This window comes from Lepisosteus platostomus, chromosome 11, assembly GCF_059453375.1.
Source record: "Lepisosteus platostomus isolate fLepPlt1 chromosome 11, fLepPlt1.hap1, whole genome shotgun sequence".
Lineage (NCBI taxonomy): Eukaryota > Metazoa > Chordata > Actinopteri > Semionotiformes > Lepisosteidae > Lepisosteus > Lepisosteus platostomus.
The window spans coordinates 41,364,512-41,381,313 of NC_142621.1; the positions used below are offsets into that span (position 1 = coordinate 41,364,512).

The following is a 16,802-nucleotide window of genomic DNA, read 5'->3' on the forward strand; positions in this document are numbered from 1 at the left end:
CTACTTTCTTGATAACAAAATAAATTAATTGATGGTATAGAAAACTTTAATGCATTTTGGATTAACACCAAATCGTTAACTCTGTGAAAGCACTATAAATTGCCATGTTGTTGCAAACTCTTGGTCTTGCCACATGTGAGAGCAGGAGTTCTCACGAATTGTGACGTGATGCTGCCCTTCCTGCTCGCTAGTCACTGTAATGACTAATGTAAAGGGATGTACGAGCAAATTAAGTACATTTAGGTTAAGGTTAAATGTAGGTTGTGCAGCGGATATATTACCGTGATCTGCATACATAGTTAACATGTAAGTTCCATTTATCGGCAAAACCGTCTTGAAGTAAAGAGCAATATTTCTGTTGGATTAAAAGAGATGTCATCACAAGTCTGCTTCTTTACAATGTCACAGGGCCGCTTCACCTCATCTGAGGTTTTGTTGCCTTGTTCTGTATCGCAGAACATGGCGGTGTGTATATGGGGACATTTTGTCAATTTGGTGATATAAATTGGAAGTTTTACAAGTTACTATTATCATTTTACATTTACCGTGGTTTGAAACACACTCATCAATGCTGAGCCCAGAATATAAAAATAGCACTGCAGTTTCCTGCAGAGGTGAATTAAAAGGGAAATTTTGATTGGCTAGTCTCAAGGGGGATTTAGCCAGGACACAGGTGTCAGCACTCCAGCTACATTTAAATTAATTAATGCAAATTATCATGTAAGTCTAGCTTTCTAAAACATGGGAAAAAGCAAATAATATGGATCTAATTGCGAAGTCTTGTTTGTTTTTGCTAAGAAAACATCTGGGCTAAAATAAATAGAAGTTGAGTATTGCCTTATCTTGAGTGAAACTACGATCTGGGAAAATCATTACGTAAACCTAAAGATGCCACAAGATGTGATTTTGGAATGAAATATTTATTCATCATATACATCTTTCAGAATTCTGGATGCATAATGTTCTTTGGTTTTGCTAATTGAACTGTTTGCATTTGTTCAATAGGTGGCACTAGAAATTCAAAAATAGGAGTTTAAATAAATAATGGGCTACACACATCCCTGAGCATTGCACTTGGCTTAGTATCTTGCTGGAGTAGTCCTGGAAACCTTCCAGAGCAGAATAATGGATAGCACAAGGGAGTACCTCTGCTCTTTTGACTTGCACATTTCCATCAAAGCATTAATGCATTGATGAAAGCCTGTCTCAAGTTTATTCAGGGATAAAAAATAACAGGTGTATCAGAAAAAGAGACTGAGCTGAGCAAAATGTGCAAACATAAAAAACCCAATGAGCAGCAAGAGTGCCTCGACCCTGAGATACTGTCTGTCCACAGTTAAAGGAGAGCATAATAGCTGTTTAATATTTACATTGTACAGGTAAGCGGGAAAAAATATCAGCCTGTGAGCATGACAAGGACTGTGAAGCAGGCAAACCTCAAATAAGTATGTTTTAATATTGCGATAAAGCAAACATCCAGACCCAGAACAGTTCTGGATGGTACTACAAATAATAAAACAAACACAGGCCACTTGGATTGCTGTTTGCTTGAGAGGAGTATTCCTTACTAACAGTCTGGTATAAAATGAAGTTTTTCAGGGAAGAAAAGTGTAGCCAGACTCCAGAGCCTGTGCCTTGTGTAGTCTTTTGATGTTTCTTATGTGGTGAAGAATACAGCCATCTGACCGAATGGTTTACTGTTAAAAAGCCATGAACAGCATTCATACAGCTTTTGAGTCACATTGGTTATACTTATGCCTATTTTTAAAATACAAACTCCCACTGTTACAACATAAAAGCAAAACACATTTCCTTTATGTTTTATAAACTCTGAAATCAGCATCCTGAAATATCCATGTCCCTTCCTAACTTCGTGTGTAAGTCTGGTGTGTTGTTGTCCTGGAGGGAAAAACAGGTGCTAATTTAACACAACAGTGCTGGTAAATGGTGTGTTTTCCTGCATCTAAAAAAGTTGTTTGCCACAAGTGAAAGGCACAGATTTCCTCTGTGTTCAGAGCCTACTCTGTTCCCAAGCATGTTTGCCCAAGTTAAATGTACAGCTGATGGTGCTGAGTAGCCAGTGGGACTTTCCTTGCTTTGCTTACTGTAGTATTTGCTTAGCAAAGAGGGTGTCAGCGGACATTGGTACCACCAGTCTTTCATCAGCACAGGATGTTAGTGAAGTTTGGCAGTGCATTGACTACATCTGGTAAGGATTGACCTTGTCACACCTTGCGTCTCATATCCCAAAGCATGAACATACAACAGAACTGTTTTTGCTGTTAATTGATTCTCAGGGTAACAATCTAAAATGCATACCTGCACAACTGAGTACATTGCTTATTGCACTGAAGGTAAATTACAGTATGCCACCAGTACTGTATACTATATAGCATGAATCCATGATTCTGTGTTTCTGTTAATTACTTATTAATCCCTGTTAAAAACCTTATTTATTTAAACCCACAAAAATATATACAGGTACCATTAACGTTTTAACCCTAAAGTTTCCCAGACTGTTATAGGTGTACATACTATATTAATTATGAGTCTGCCATTATGATTCCAGCCTTTAGATCTCAAATATATAATTTCTTCAGCTGTGCTTAACCTTGGTACTGGAAGTGCTGTAGCTTACCTCGTGATTTTTAAATTTGCTATCTTGGGCAAATATCAGAAGTCCTTTCTGATTAATGTTGAACAAAGTCCTTTCTGATAAATTTAAAACTCCGCAGGAAAAAGACACTCACAAACTTTAATATGCAGTGCCTTTTTATTTCCAACTAATAACAATCGTAATCATTTCACATATTTACAAAAGCAAAAACATTTGGCAGGAGCACATATCGGAGACAAGCAGAATTACAGTGTGTAAGTTCTTTTCACTGTACAGAAGCGCAGCTCAGTGTGTGATGAGCATTTGGCAGGAGTCAGTCAGGGGCTGAATGAGTCAGGGGCACAGAATGAACTACACAAGTTGTCCTTTCCCTGGAGCCTCTGCAGTGTGTCTCGGGCAGTGTGATTACAATTACAATTGTATTTTGTGAAATCAGAAAAAAATTGCTTTCTCCCTCATGTATGTTTTTGGCTATGTTAAGTGTTCAGGCACAAATCTATATTTTCTTATTTCACTGCTGTCTGGTTGCACAATGTGAGTCTTACAGCTCTTACTGTATACATCTAATTGCTCATTGTTTTCATTTTCATTCATTGTTTCAATGTTCCCTTGTAAATGAGGCCAAAGTCTCAATACTGTAAACCCTTAGCTTAATAAAACAAAATACAGCAATATTTTTTGCTTTAAAATCTTTCTCTATATACTGTACATATGTATTTAAAGTTTCTCAGATGAGTGGCGGGGTAATTTTCCATTTTATTTAAGCACGGTGTGTCATATTTGAGCATTTACAGGGGTCCAAAGCAAGTCTTATGATCAAGTTAAACAATCTGGGAGGCTTGCATACCTCAATAACATAAGATTTCATTGGATATCTGCATGAAATGTGAATAAGCCAATAAAAACACATAAGCATCTAATAATTCCCATTGTCTTACAGACTTTAGATGGGATCAACAGCACTGTCTGCACAAATCAAGGTTGTTAATACAGTATACATACAGTATACAGTATGACATGTGCTGTATGATTTCCTTGTATAATCTTTAATACATCAAAAATCATGCGGCATATTATATTACTATATATCGAGTTCTGTGCTCCACAATATAGTATAAATGAAGTATCTAATGAGCTAGGTAGTCTCCTGTAGAATGTAGTTACCACCTTTCCTACATCCTTTAGAGCGTGGAATGGAAAATAGAAGAGGGAGAAATAAAGTTATCTTTTATTTTATTTTCCATATATATATAGCATATCAATTTTGGGTTGACCGAAAAAAAAAATGTTATTATTTTAAACACTGAAACACAACATTTTTAAATATTTTCTGCTATAACATTTGGCCAGTTAAAAACAGACAGCTAAAAATGACAATTATTCCAACAGCTTCAAAAGAAAGTTTATATAAGAAAAGTGGTACTTTACAAAATATTGCAGAGTGCTACAGGGAATTCTTCTTGTACACAGGGTACTTCTGATGTGTTGCTGGAAATAGAAACAAATTCTGAAAAGACATTTTGATTATAATCTGGAAAATTAGAAAATTAATTTGTGGATCTGGATACCCTGTATGTGATGTGCAAAATAAAGAGAAGTCTTTTAAAACAAAAATCCATAGAGATACTATGATAAACCTAGGGCATGTTGCTTACCGTCAGCTGTCAGAATAACAGATTTGTCCTTATCTAAATCTAAAATGTATGAGTTCCGCTCCACAAGGGCTTAAACCAATATTAGCTTTCCCCAAAGGCTTTCTATCCTAATCCAGCTGACATCCTGTCTGTAAATTGTGTGATTCCTTTAAGTGTGGTGCATTAAACCATGAAAGAATAATAAAAACAGAGATGAAAGGAGAGAAGTAAACACGTTCTGTCTGGTTAGATCACAGACCTGGCCAAGTTCTGAAATGAATTCAACATAAGTAATAGGTTCTGTATTATAAATGTTCCATACATATGCATATAGTGCTCATTTTCCACTCCACTGTTCTGATGTATGCCATTTGCACACTAATAATGAAACTTAGAGAGATTTGAACAAAACCAAGATATTTTCACTTTCTGAATCTTTGCTCTGCTTTGATGCTAAAAGCCTGTGCATAATCACGGACAAATCTTTGTTCTCTTGTGTGTGAATGCATTTTCAGCATCAAAACACACAATTAAATGTTTACAATACGAGTGCAATTTACTTTTTGGTTCACTCATAGATCCTGTGAAAATCCTAATAATCTGGTGCTTTTATGTTGATGTTTTTGTTGGTCCCGTAGTTTCTACTGAGAAGGAAAATCTTCAGTCCAGAACCAAGGCAATGCTGTTTATGTACTTAAGGACTGAGAGTCCACGTATACTGAAAATTAAAAATGATAAGTACAGATAGGGTCAACCTAGGGGACTAGTTCATACTTACTAGTAACACCTAGTCAGAAGGAGAACTCATTTAGGATTAGGAATGGAAAACATTTCATTACACTAACAATTGTGGGTATCCAGGCCCAATCCCTGGCCCTTTTTAGTAGTTTTTGTTCCTATGGTGATGGAGGGAAATATAAATAAATAGAATTGCCAGCCCTGCAATGATTTTTGTGCATTCTTGGAGCCAAATGGTAAATATTAAAGTCAATATTTTTCCTTGAGGCTCAGTTTTTACATAAACGTATAATTATTTTAGAAAAAGTATCTATATGAATATATGAGAGATAGAGACGTAAAATACATCTGGATCTTGATGGAACATTTTTGGTGGTATATTGATCAGAGAGAAGCAGGACAGTCTTCCTGGAGGATGAGGAGGAGAGGAGGAAGGAGGACTCTGGGCGAGATGGGAGAAGGACAGAGAGAAGAGAAGAGAGAAAGGAGGAGAACGGCAGAGACTGGATTCTGTATTGGACTTTAAAGAACGAATGCTTCTGTTTGAGAGTTGGAAGCAGAGCTGCTGTTTGACCTGATAAGGAGATAAAGTAGAAATCTAGTAAGAGTACTAAAGAGGGGTTAGGCTGTTTTTGCAACATAAAAAATGTTGCCGTTCAGTTCACTTCTGTGTCCAACTGCTTTGTATACTTATATCCTACTTGTTTACATGGCACAGGTATTCTATTCCTCTGAGATATATAAATATATATAGACTGGGACAGTATGTAGAATTGTCCCACGGCATGAATGTTAATGGTAGTAAAAAGTGTTAGCTTGTTTTTATATTAAAAAAAAGAGAAAAATTGCAGCATTTCAGTCAGCTGCACTCACTGGCATGTAGCACTCTGCTGTCTCCAACTCAGCTTCATTACAAATGATTTCTTAATAAGTTTCTATTAAAATATATTCTTTGAGCTTAACTAAAGTGAAGAAGCACTTGCAGTGTGCAATGATTTTTAGAAGGATTTTAGGATTTACAATTAGGTTTTTCCAGGCAATGCACTTTTTTAAAAAAAAGGCAGATTAACAAGCAATTTCAAAAAGATTAATTAAACAATAAATACAAACAACATATACATTAAAGCAGATATTGAACAGCAAGCTTCAAGACAGAACATGGAGATCAATGCATTTAAATGCAATGCATTATCATTAATGTTTTCAGTTACTAGAGATGAAAAGAGCATATTGTGTAAAGTCTTATGTTGCTTGCAACAATCAAAGAATTTAAGCATGTTTTCACAATTAGAGGTAAAGAATTTTACACCAACCCATGAGCAGGATGTAGCCGGAGAAACAGAATAATGATGAATGCAGGAAAACAGGTCATACTCTCAAGTCTATTACGATAATTACCAGACACAAAAACACAATAATTGTGTAAACAATAGGCAACAATGCGGAAGGGGGAGAATGGAGCAAAACAAAAAAAGGATGATTCTGGATTTCCTTGAGGGAGGAGTACCAGATAATAAAAGGCACAATTTACAAGTTGTAGGTCCCTGCCATTTATCAAAGTTCGGCAGAATAGTTGACAAATAGTTGTTAAGTAGGAACGCTGCACTCAAGAGCACATGTTCTAGCCCTTCACAAATTTTAGAGGGATTGGGAGGAGAAAGAGAACTGAACTTGCAAAGTGTTTTTACTGAGTGAACTAGATCTCTACTAGAACAAGCTATGCTAACATAACTATGGAAGTCCTGTTCTTCAACATTTCTCCTTTCTGTTGTTTTTTTTTTCTGTAACAGCAAGGAGACCACCTCAGGGACATGAGAACACTACAGCACATTTTGGGCTGGAACATTCTTTTATACCTTTAGTACACAAGCTCATACAAAAACATCTTTCCACATTGCCAGCCTCTCCACATCCGCAAAGATGGCCTAAAGCTTCCAGCTTCCCATTAAAGTCAAAAGCTAGACAAAGATGTAAATATACTGTACATCATAGAGTGAATCACAATCGGCATTGTCTTCCTGTTGGTTTCTTTTCCTGTCCAAACTTTCAGTTTCTTCTGGTTTAAACTCATCTTTTAACAGAAAATCAGTAAGATATTAACCAAATTCTACTTATCATACAAGTGCTTTATATACATGGAGTATTTTACACTTGTCACCTCAGGACAGACTACATTTTTAGGACAAGATTTTAAAAGAGAATGTTCACCCACAGTCAGGAGATGGAGGTTTGTGGTTACATCTTTTTAGAAATGTAGCCATATGTATAATACCAATAGCAACAAACCATCTATTTTCAATCTTCTGTGGAGAGGTCGGCAGTGAACAGCAATAATATCAAAGGAAATAAAGTGGCCTACTTGTATAGTATCAATAGCATTTAAGCCCTGTGGCATCATTTATTCCTTTTTTATCAAAGTACATTTTTTGTTGACTTTGTGCTTGATACATTCTTTGCACATTTCCATCCTCTATTCCAGCCTGATTCTCTCTCGAAGGCCCTTTATTTTGATGTTTAACAATCACATCCATTAGCATTATTATAATAATACTTTGCAAGTTCCTCAGTATTCTGAGAGACAGAATAATTACTATTTTTCTGCAGAGTTAAAGGATTAAAAGCTAACAGTTGAGAGCATAAATTACAATCAAGATTTCCACGTATGCTGTTTAATTTAAATAAGCATTTTAAAGTTGTGTTTATAAGTATAGTGTACATGTAAAATAACAAAAAGGCTGTTTTATAATAATGGATACAGTGTAACTTATCACTCCACATTAATTCCAAACATTTCTTTATGAATTGCTCGGGATGGATCAATATATTGACAAACATCAGAAAACTATGCACAAAAAAAACAAAACTTTTGTGTCAAAAAAAGAATACTATTGCTTTGCTTTTAGATACATGATCATGATTAAATAACATCTATACAGCTTTAACAGGAGAATTGCAGTTTTTACTGTTCTGTTTAATTACTAGGGATTTAATTTTCCCAGATGTTAATTGTTATTAATGGTAAATTAGAGCAGCCCTAACTGAGAATGGAATTTTAATATAAACGTTATTCCACATTGCAGTACTGGTTGTATAGTTAGTCTGGTTCAAGAAGTGAATCCAGATAGCAGGTGAGCTCATTTGTACATTGCCGAAAGGCTTGGATCACCTGGCAAAATTAATCAGCTGCTACATGTAACCATAGAACAGCACCAGGACACGCACATTGAATTGCTAATACTTGAAATACGTCAATGTTATGTTTAATAATTCCAGATGGTCACTGCAGTCTAACACAGGCTGGAGGTAGCGTCCCCTGCCCAGGATAAAAATGTGGATTTCCACAACATGAGCAACTAACTTTGGTAATGAACTAAGGTGCACCCGAAAAAGAGTATTTTCTACAACAAAACAAGAGGACAGCACATTCTAACGTCTTGTGAAAAAAGTGTCAGATAACAGACTAAGTACAGCCCTACTGCAGCAACAGAACACAAATGGTTGTCAAAAGGTAATACCCTTTCTAGGTTTCATCAAATGCTTTTAACCTGAATTACACGCCTCAGCAGTATGAGTAACAGTGGCAGATTAAACCAGAACAATGCACCATAACACAGACCCACAGGCAAAGTAAAATGCTGCACCCTGCAGATGTCCATGATACTAACAGTAGAAATTAGAGCCACTTCATGGATACAGTAGTGTTTCTTATTTAAGTGTTGGAAATCTCTTCTGCTGTGATAGTGCTACTGTATTCTTTAAAATAGAAGAAATATTTAAAAATATATTTTTGTCTTCCACAGAGGGGCCTGAGATAAAAACCAGAAATAATGAATATCTCTATAAATGAATTTGCAGTACTGAGAGCATTTTTTCTATTAAATTGACATTCTTTTTTTAAGATACCTCTATAATGCTTAAATATTTCTGAATGTTAGAAAGACAAAACTTCCAAAATTGCTATTACTGCTTTACATTCGGTGAAAGAAGTTTTCATTGTGCAGTCCGTGATTTCTGAATGATCAAGACTCACCTCTCCATATAAACAGTAAAAAGCAGTACGGGTGAATAAATTATTAATCTTTCTTTCTAAATAAGTTAAAACGTCTGTGTTGAAACCCATAACCTCCTACTGTCCTTGGGAAAAAGTATTACACAACCACAGAGTACAGGACCATTCACATCGGACACAGCTTCTTCGGTGTGCACCGTTGCCTGGTGCATCAGACACAAAGGCTTCAAAGTGTCCCAGAGTACCACTGTGTGCAGTAAGTGTACAGCATTCATAAGCAAGTCTTCCTTCACTAAAGTTCTGACACTTAATCAACCATTTCCATACTGATGGTGGGAGGGGGTGAAACAGATTTTAAACTTGGCAATCCTCCATTCACTCAGATGCTGGTCTGCAGGTCTCCATTTAGCAGTGTGCTTTGTGTGTCCGTGGCATCATTCATCATCCGGGTCTTGTCCTGCCGACTGTCGCTCCTGTCTATATCATCCAGGCCTCCCACCTTCTTGAGACACAGGACATTCTGAAAGCTCTTCTTGAAGTTCTCAGACAAGAAGGCATAGAGGATGGGGTTCGCACAGCTGTTGGCATAGCCCAGGACCACCACAAAATCGAAGGTGGTCTTAAGCACGGGTGTGGTGTTAATGGTGCCGGTCACAGAGGTGACATTGAAGACGTAGAATGGTAGCCAGCAAAACACAAAAACAGCCACCACAATGGAGACCATCCTCGTGACCTTCCTCTCTGACTTCTTCCTCTTTGACGATCCCACCCGGATTCCCGAGGACTTCACCTTGATGATAATGAGCAGGTAGCAGAGGCAGATGACCATCAGGGGCAGAAAGAACCCAAGGAAGAAGGTGTAGAACATGAAGCCCGTGTAATAGGCCTCTGGCGGATTGGGCCAAATTATGGTGCAGCTGCTTGTGTTGTTCTTTGTCAGCAAGCCACTGTAGATAATAATAGGCAGATTGACAAGCAGAGAGATCCCCCAGACTGCCAAGTTGATCATCTTGGCCATGCGGGGCTTCCTCCACTTGGTGGACTTGATGGGATGAACCACAGCCAGGTACCTGTCGATGCTCATCACTGTCAGGCAGAAGATACTGGTGAACTGATTTAGTCCATCCACTGTCATCACTATGCGGCAGAGGACTTGGCCAAAGGGCCAGTGGACAAGCGCGAGCTGGATGGCAAAGAAGGGCAACCCCAGCATGAAGAGCTCATCCGCGATGGCCAGGTTGAGGATATAGATGTTGGTGACGGTCTTCATCTTGGCATAGCGTAGGATGACGTAGATGACCAAGGTGTTTCCGCAAAGCCCCACTGCACACACCACAAAATACATGAACGTGATGACCATGGTGGTTGTCTTGTCAAAGTTGTGGTCTGTAAAGATTTCAGTCTTGCCTCCTGTGTTGTTCGTAGACTCATTTCCCATGATTAAGCCATCATACATCCAGGGGTCTGTTAGGTTTGGGAATGCAGAGAAAGTCTCAGGATCCATTTTGCCTATTTCCTTCAGTTGTTTATATACTTCATGTATGACATTGGCCTAGGAATTAGGTAAGAAACAAGATCGTTAATACAATATGACATAAAGTTGGTTAAGTAAATATCCAGAATCTGACATATTTTCACTTTGCTTTAGCAAACTGATATACCAGTGGACATTCATAAGCATGTATGTCTTCTGATGCTTTTTAGACTTTTATAACCAAATTAAGATGCATTCTCTTACTCGCTATTGAAACTTGTTAGATATGGGAAGGTAACTGTAAGACGATTAGGAATTACAAAAACTGTAACTGGGCTGGTAAACCACAAGCCAAAAGTAGAAGTACCCCTAAGGCCCTATCACTTTATGAGCAGACTGATAAGTCGCCTGATCACTCAACAGTCTTTAATGCTGGTATAAAACAATTAAGTCAATAAACGACCTCCATAAAAGCTACAGGTTATAAGACCAAGTGGAAAATATATGAAAAGGCTGATATAATGTAAATGTTTCAAGGTAAAGTGTGGTACTGATTTCCCTGTAGAAGGTCATTATATCATGTGGCAAACCCTAATGTGTTGATATTCTCTATAGTTGTGCTCAATTTTGGTCACTACTCAACCAAAATGATGCTGCTAATCTGAAAAGACTTTAAAAAATGTGATGTATGGATAGATCAAAGAAAACCTATAACGTTTGCATGAGTGAGTTATTTCATTCAAGTACTCTAGATATTAAAAGTTATTGACAAAAGCCCAATCTGCACAGGACTAAAATCAATTTATTAACGTTTCTGAATTTTTACTAATATTGGTGCAATTAAGGGTTGAGGAAATTGCTCTTTTTCATTTTATTCCAAACTGGCTTTTCAGAGCTCATGTTTTTTTGCATTGGTGCCTCGTGTAAAATTTCAGACTCTGACATGGTGTATCTTTTTAATTGACCGTGTTTCTGTTTGTTAGATTTGAGACAAACACTTCCAGTATCTTTTCCTTCTATTCAGGATTTTAATGTTAATGTGCTTTTTGATTTTATTTTGTCTTGCACGTGTAGGGGAAAATAGTATTTACATCTGTCTAGTAGTTGTTAACAGATTATCTCCGCCGAGCACAACTTGTGTGAAGTTTATATGTTATACCTGTGTTTGTATGGATTTTCAGGTGCAAAATGCAAATGACATGGAGGTTAGGTTAGACTGGCTACTCTAAATTCTCCTTCTGAGTTTTGTCCCCTTGGGAAAGGTGTCTAAGGATCCCGCCTTGCATCTCTCTCATGAATGAGCCCATAGAACCGGGTATTGATTTCCTATAGTTCCTATTTTTTCATGCATCAGTTTCCAGATCAAACACTTCTTACTAGTTCCTTTTCTTTGTCCATTTCAAAGCATTTTTGTTCAGTGAACCTATTATGTAAACCCTATGTTAAACAGTTGGATGCACAGGGACAGTATATAAAATATTATATTAATCAGTGAGGATTAAACACTCTCTTTTCAACTTAATTATGGTTTCATCAATATTAACCCGCAAACAACCTTTATGGAATAATCTGATGTCAATTTTTTATGATGTTATTTCCCAGTTCTGTTTTGTAGCAGTGGGATTTATGCTCTGACATTTTTATTTTCTTTTGATGTTAACAGTCTACAAGTGGTACTGTACATATCAAAATCTGCACCGTAATCACAGCCTTTAGCTATATATGAAGTATGTAGAAACAAAGAACAAAGGCTATACCAGAAGAATTCAAACACAAATACTTTTATTGTTTTCTCGATTATACTGAATTAAAAAAATACTTAATACTAAATACTTGAGATTTTAAATAAATGGCAGTTTATCTGCAGAGATAAGTAGTGGAATCAGCATATCATAACACTTGAAGATTCTAATCACCTATGGCAAAATAGATTTATTTTAGGATGATGCTTACAGAAGAATGAAAAATGATCAACATGATTTTACTGCAATTTCAGTGCTGAATGTTTAATAGAAAACAAATTGGTAGTGAATAGACAACTGTATAATGGAACTGCTGATTCTCGAATAACATACAAGAGAAACTTAATGAATTGCTTTCTTTATGACATTGCATAAATAAGATGAAGAGAGGGTCTTCTTTATATATATATATACTTATGTCTGTACATCAGCATGCAATGTTAATATATTATTAATATTAGTAGTACAAGAGTGAATACTTCAATATTTAAAATTTAAAAATGTAATAGATTATTCTGGTTGTGTGGATACTTCTTAGCAGTGTTTTGATAAAGGACTGGTTTCATGAGTGTACAAAGAAACTTATACCAATTAGTAGCAGTTATCATTAAGTAATTATACAATGAATAAGGTAAAGGTAACAGTATGAACTGGGGGTCTCTAATTGATATGCCTGGTTTAGCTCAGGCAACCCTGCAAGTGAAAACTACAGGCATCTGTCATCTGTATGGCAGCTCTCTTAAACTATAGTAAATGAGGGATATAGAAGGAAACGGTAAACTAGCTCATGATTTTATCATTGTAGCAATAGAAAATGATTCTCAGGTTAGAGAAAACTTACCATTAGTGCGCAGCAGTATTCCTTTTGCATAGAGTATACAGTTGTAGAGATCTGGGAAATAACTGCTGCAGGCTAAATTTGAGGGCTTTTCTGATGTATGTTCGAGGTAGTGATCTGTACTGATTGCTTTTTTTTAAATGTGTGCCATGGGATCTATAAATCTCCTGGGAGAAGACAAGACTATTTGCATTCATTCTCCACTCCCACTGACAAGCACAATTTAGAGAATTGACTTAAGATCTGCTTAACATAACATTTTTTATTCGAGAATTTCAGGACAATACCGTATATATATATCAAGTCAAGGTATTACTTATTCTAATTAAAGGCAAACATAGCTTAGTAAAAATCTTCCCGTACGTACTGTATTCTCGTTAAACCAATCCTTTTCATGCAAATATATGCACTTTCAAAAATATTTCAAAAGTTTACCAGAAAAGAAAGAATATTATATAGTATAATGAACACAGTATGAGTTAGATTGTAATAAATTACACTTAAGAGATACAGAACAAAAATTATGGTTTAAGAGAATACAAGACATTTTGAACTTGGACCCCTCAAAGTGGCTTATTCTGAAGTAAGCAATTGTATTAGAAACATAGTATAGAACCTTCTAGTGCGTAATGATGACTCAGGGTCTTGCTAACATAAAAACGTCTGCCAATTTGTAGCCTATTATCTAGATATGACTGCACTATGTTCACTTTATGCTCCAGTAACACCAAAAACAGAACCTAATGCACTATTTGATTGATGTAATATCAAAACGTTCAAGAAATGGTGGGAAAAAATCTACCCAAATAGTATCAGTTTTTCTACCAGAAATATCCGTGATTTTTAAGAGATTAGCGAGTGGTTTGTAATAATTGAAGCGCAGTATAAAAGTAAGGACGATTACTATCAGTAAACCAGGAAAAGAGTGACCAGACTTAGAAACAGTGGTCTATTAAATCGACCGTCTAAACCGCATCTTCAGGGGCTGATCATTTTCACAAGTCCGGACAATTGCATTCAAGTCCTTGGTAATATGATCCAAAAAAGTCCAGACTTAATCAAACCAGTGCATTGTAACTCTTTGTGAGGTTGTATTATTATTGTTTTTTATCCGTTATATAGAATCTTAAATATATAATAGATTTCAGAACAATGAGATGACGCACGAAATTCATTTTCAAGATTATTTTTATCAGCCTTTGAAAAATAAAACTGTCATGCATTTCTAACCAGAAAATTTCGCACAGAGCGCGCAAAAAAACTAAGAGTACAGTATAAAGTCTAACCCCATATGTCATAACCTATTGAATCATTAGTGAACAGGTTTTACTTTTACATTTAATTGCATCTTATACAACAAACAAGAATCGCGTCGTGCAATGAAATAACATGGACACTTAAAAGTGAAAAACCTTCTTAAATTCTCACCTGTACATTCTTAAAACCTTACCTGAGAATGGTATATAAATGTATTCTCTGTTGCGATTCATTTCAAAGCATTATGTCAAGCTGAGCCATTGCAGTAAACTACTGTACAATACTAAAACAGTCAGTAAAATGAAGTAGTCTTGGTTCAGTTATAACTGAAATAAAATTCAAAAGATTCTTTTGTCCACGAACGTATGACATCTCAACTAAATAGCACTTCGAAATTAGTTATGTGTGCTCCTAAGTGAACATATTGCGGAGGCTGAGGAAAATAAAGGAAAGAATTGAGCAAAGCCTGCATTTGAAGGTATGTTAATTTCACCATAGCAACAGAAAAAATCGTTCAGTACATGCTGACAAGTATTAAAGTGAGAAGTTACAGCCACATAAAAGTGCCTTATTCAACTTCTTACCTTTAGTTAAAAGGATGCAAAACCCTCTTGCCACATGGAATCCATTCTAGTGAGGAAAAAATATACATTGAACATTTTTTGGTTGGTTAACAGTTATGGAAAAGCCAGAAAATCCGAAGAATGCCAGCATTCTGCCTTCAAATCCCTACGGTTCTATGTATTCTTCTTTATCACACAACTGTGCGCTAAAAGCTCGTATTATAACACTAAAGAAGGATTTCTTCGAAGTGGTACACGATTGCCAAGAAAAAAAGTAACAAGTGCTCTTCCCTGACAAAAAATGACAAAGTCACTATTTGTTTCCGAACATATCTTGCCGGTCTAAATGAATATAACCAGATAGCCGTTAAAAGCTCGGAGCCAAAAGAGACTCGTCGTTCTGCGTCGAAGCCGCCTGTACCCAAAGCCTTTTTGATCTGAAGACGTTCCTTCTATGCTGCCGTGGGAAGAAAGGGAGCGATAGCGCGCTCATCTCATTTTACTACCTGATACCATCAGGCGAGTGCGCTTGGAAACAGCTGTGGGCTGCTTTTGCGGTAGGTTCCAGCTTGAAACGCAGATGGAGCTACCGGCACGATCTCCCTAGCCTCATCTGTTACCAGAGCACCAGAGTCTTCACAGTTCGTCTTGACGTCAGGTTTTCGGGGGACGCTCGATCACCTGCTGCAGAAGCAAATACATTTTATAGGTCTTTTGGGGGTGGGGTGCACACAGTTGTCCAAACGCTGCGGCTTAATTCCTTTTCAGCCCCCCCGACCCAAAAAAAAAACATTTATTTGTAAATATCAGTTATTTATTTCATTCTCAAGGCTTAACAACGCAAATTCTTAACTATCTCTGCAGTTCGTTTAACACATTTTTTTTAAAACGGGTAACAGATTTGCGGTTCATATGTGATCATAATCGCGAATTAACCGTCCCAAACTTAAAACACTACTGTTCTCATTTCGCATTACATTTTTCTATTTTTATATAATGTCCACCAACACAGAAAACGATTAAATAATGTGGTCAAATAGCAGTGTAGGAGGTTTGTGTGGTACCACGAATTAGTGAGCCATGTCTCCTCTTGATTTTCTCAGTATTTGCAGTACATTCTGATACACCCAAATATCCAAGATTTATAGCGCTACTGCACAATGTACGACATATTTGGTCTGAAAGGGGCTGCATTTATATACACAAACGTTTTCTCAAGAAAAACGTAATGAAAATCAGACAAAAAAAACCGTGAAATTCAGTGAAGAAGTGACTCCAGACTGCAGTTAACAGTTGTTTGTGTGACTGAGTTTAGAAACAGCAATAGATGAGTATTTGAAATAGTTTGAACACACAGTATTGTATGAATGTGTTAGCTTTTCATTGCTAATTGATTAATACTGACTGGTCAGTTATTTTCCCCATATACTGTATATGACTTCAATGAGAGAGAGTGGATGGTGCCCCATTCTTCACTCATTAATTGAACAATAGGGGGCGCCATTGCCTGGCAAGCTTATGGTTGTTTAGCAGAATGCAATTCAGTACCATAATGGCTTATCCATTATAATGCCTCCACTTGAGTCTAGGAAATATGTGCCATAGAAATCTTGTGATCCTGCACTCTCTAAGCTGCAAAACTTGCACATTGGCTACAAGATCCATACAGGAAAAGCCACTGGAATGGCTAAGGACGTTATTTCCCTGAAGGTCAAATTGGCACATTTCCCACTCATTTCAGTGCAAGAGTACTTTTCCCTGAAGAGAAAGTGCCTTTTGTCTTCTCCATCCTGAGCTTTGGTGTTGATCAGAGGTTTTGACATGAATGTCCTTGGTCCATCAGTGTTTTGTTTCTTCATTTACTGTACTGTACTGTACATGGGTTTTAACAGCCCTTTACAATTTAATTTGTTCTGTGTCAAAGCTTAGT

The 16,802-nt window shown here is 36.7% G+C and overlaps 1 protein-coding gene across 2 annotated transcripts; it reads right to left on the reverse strand.

Moving 5' to 3' along the window:
- Positions 1-2,754: 2,754 nt before the first annotated feature.
- On the reverse strand, positions 2,755-15,560 carry sstr2a (somatostatin receptor 2a). 2 transcript variants are annotated; one of them, XM_088599737.1, is made up of 2 exons: positions 14,894-15,560; positions 2,755-10,550 (listed from the first exon to the last, which is right to left on the reverse strand). In XM_088599737.1, the coding sequence occupies exon 2, from the start codon at positions 10,500-10,502 to the stop codon at positions 9,378-9,380; it is 1,125 nt and encodes a 374-aa protein (XP_088455863.1). In that variant the 5' UTR covers positions 10,503-10,550; positions 14,894-15,560; the 3' UTR covers positions 2,755-9,377. The 2 variants fall into 2 exon arrangements, with proteins under 2 accessions (XP_088455863.1, XP_088455864.1); XM_088599738.1 differs by lacking the exon at positions 14,894-15,560 and adding an exon at positions 14,503-14,817.
- Between the last annotated feature and the right edge of the window lie 1,242 nt (positions 15,561-16,802).

Bases quoted from the DNA above. Each gene is read 5' to 3' on its own strand.
- sstr2a (XM_088599737.1), bottom strand. From the start codon at position 10,502: ATGGATCCTGAGACTTTCTCTGCATTCCCAAACCTAACAGACCCCTGG.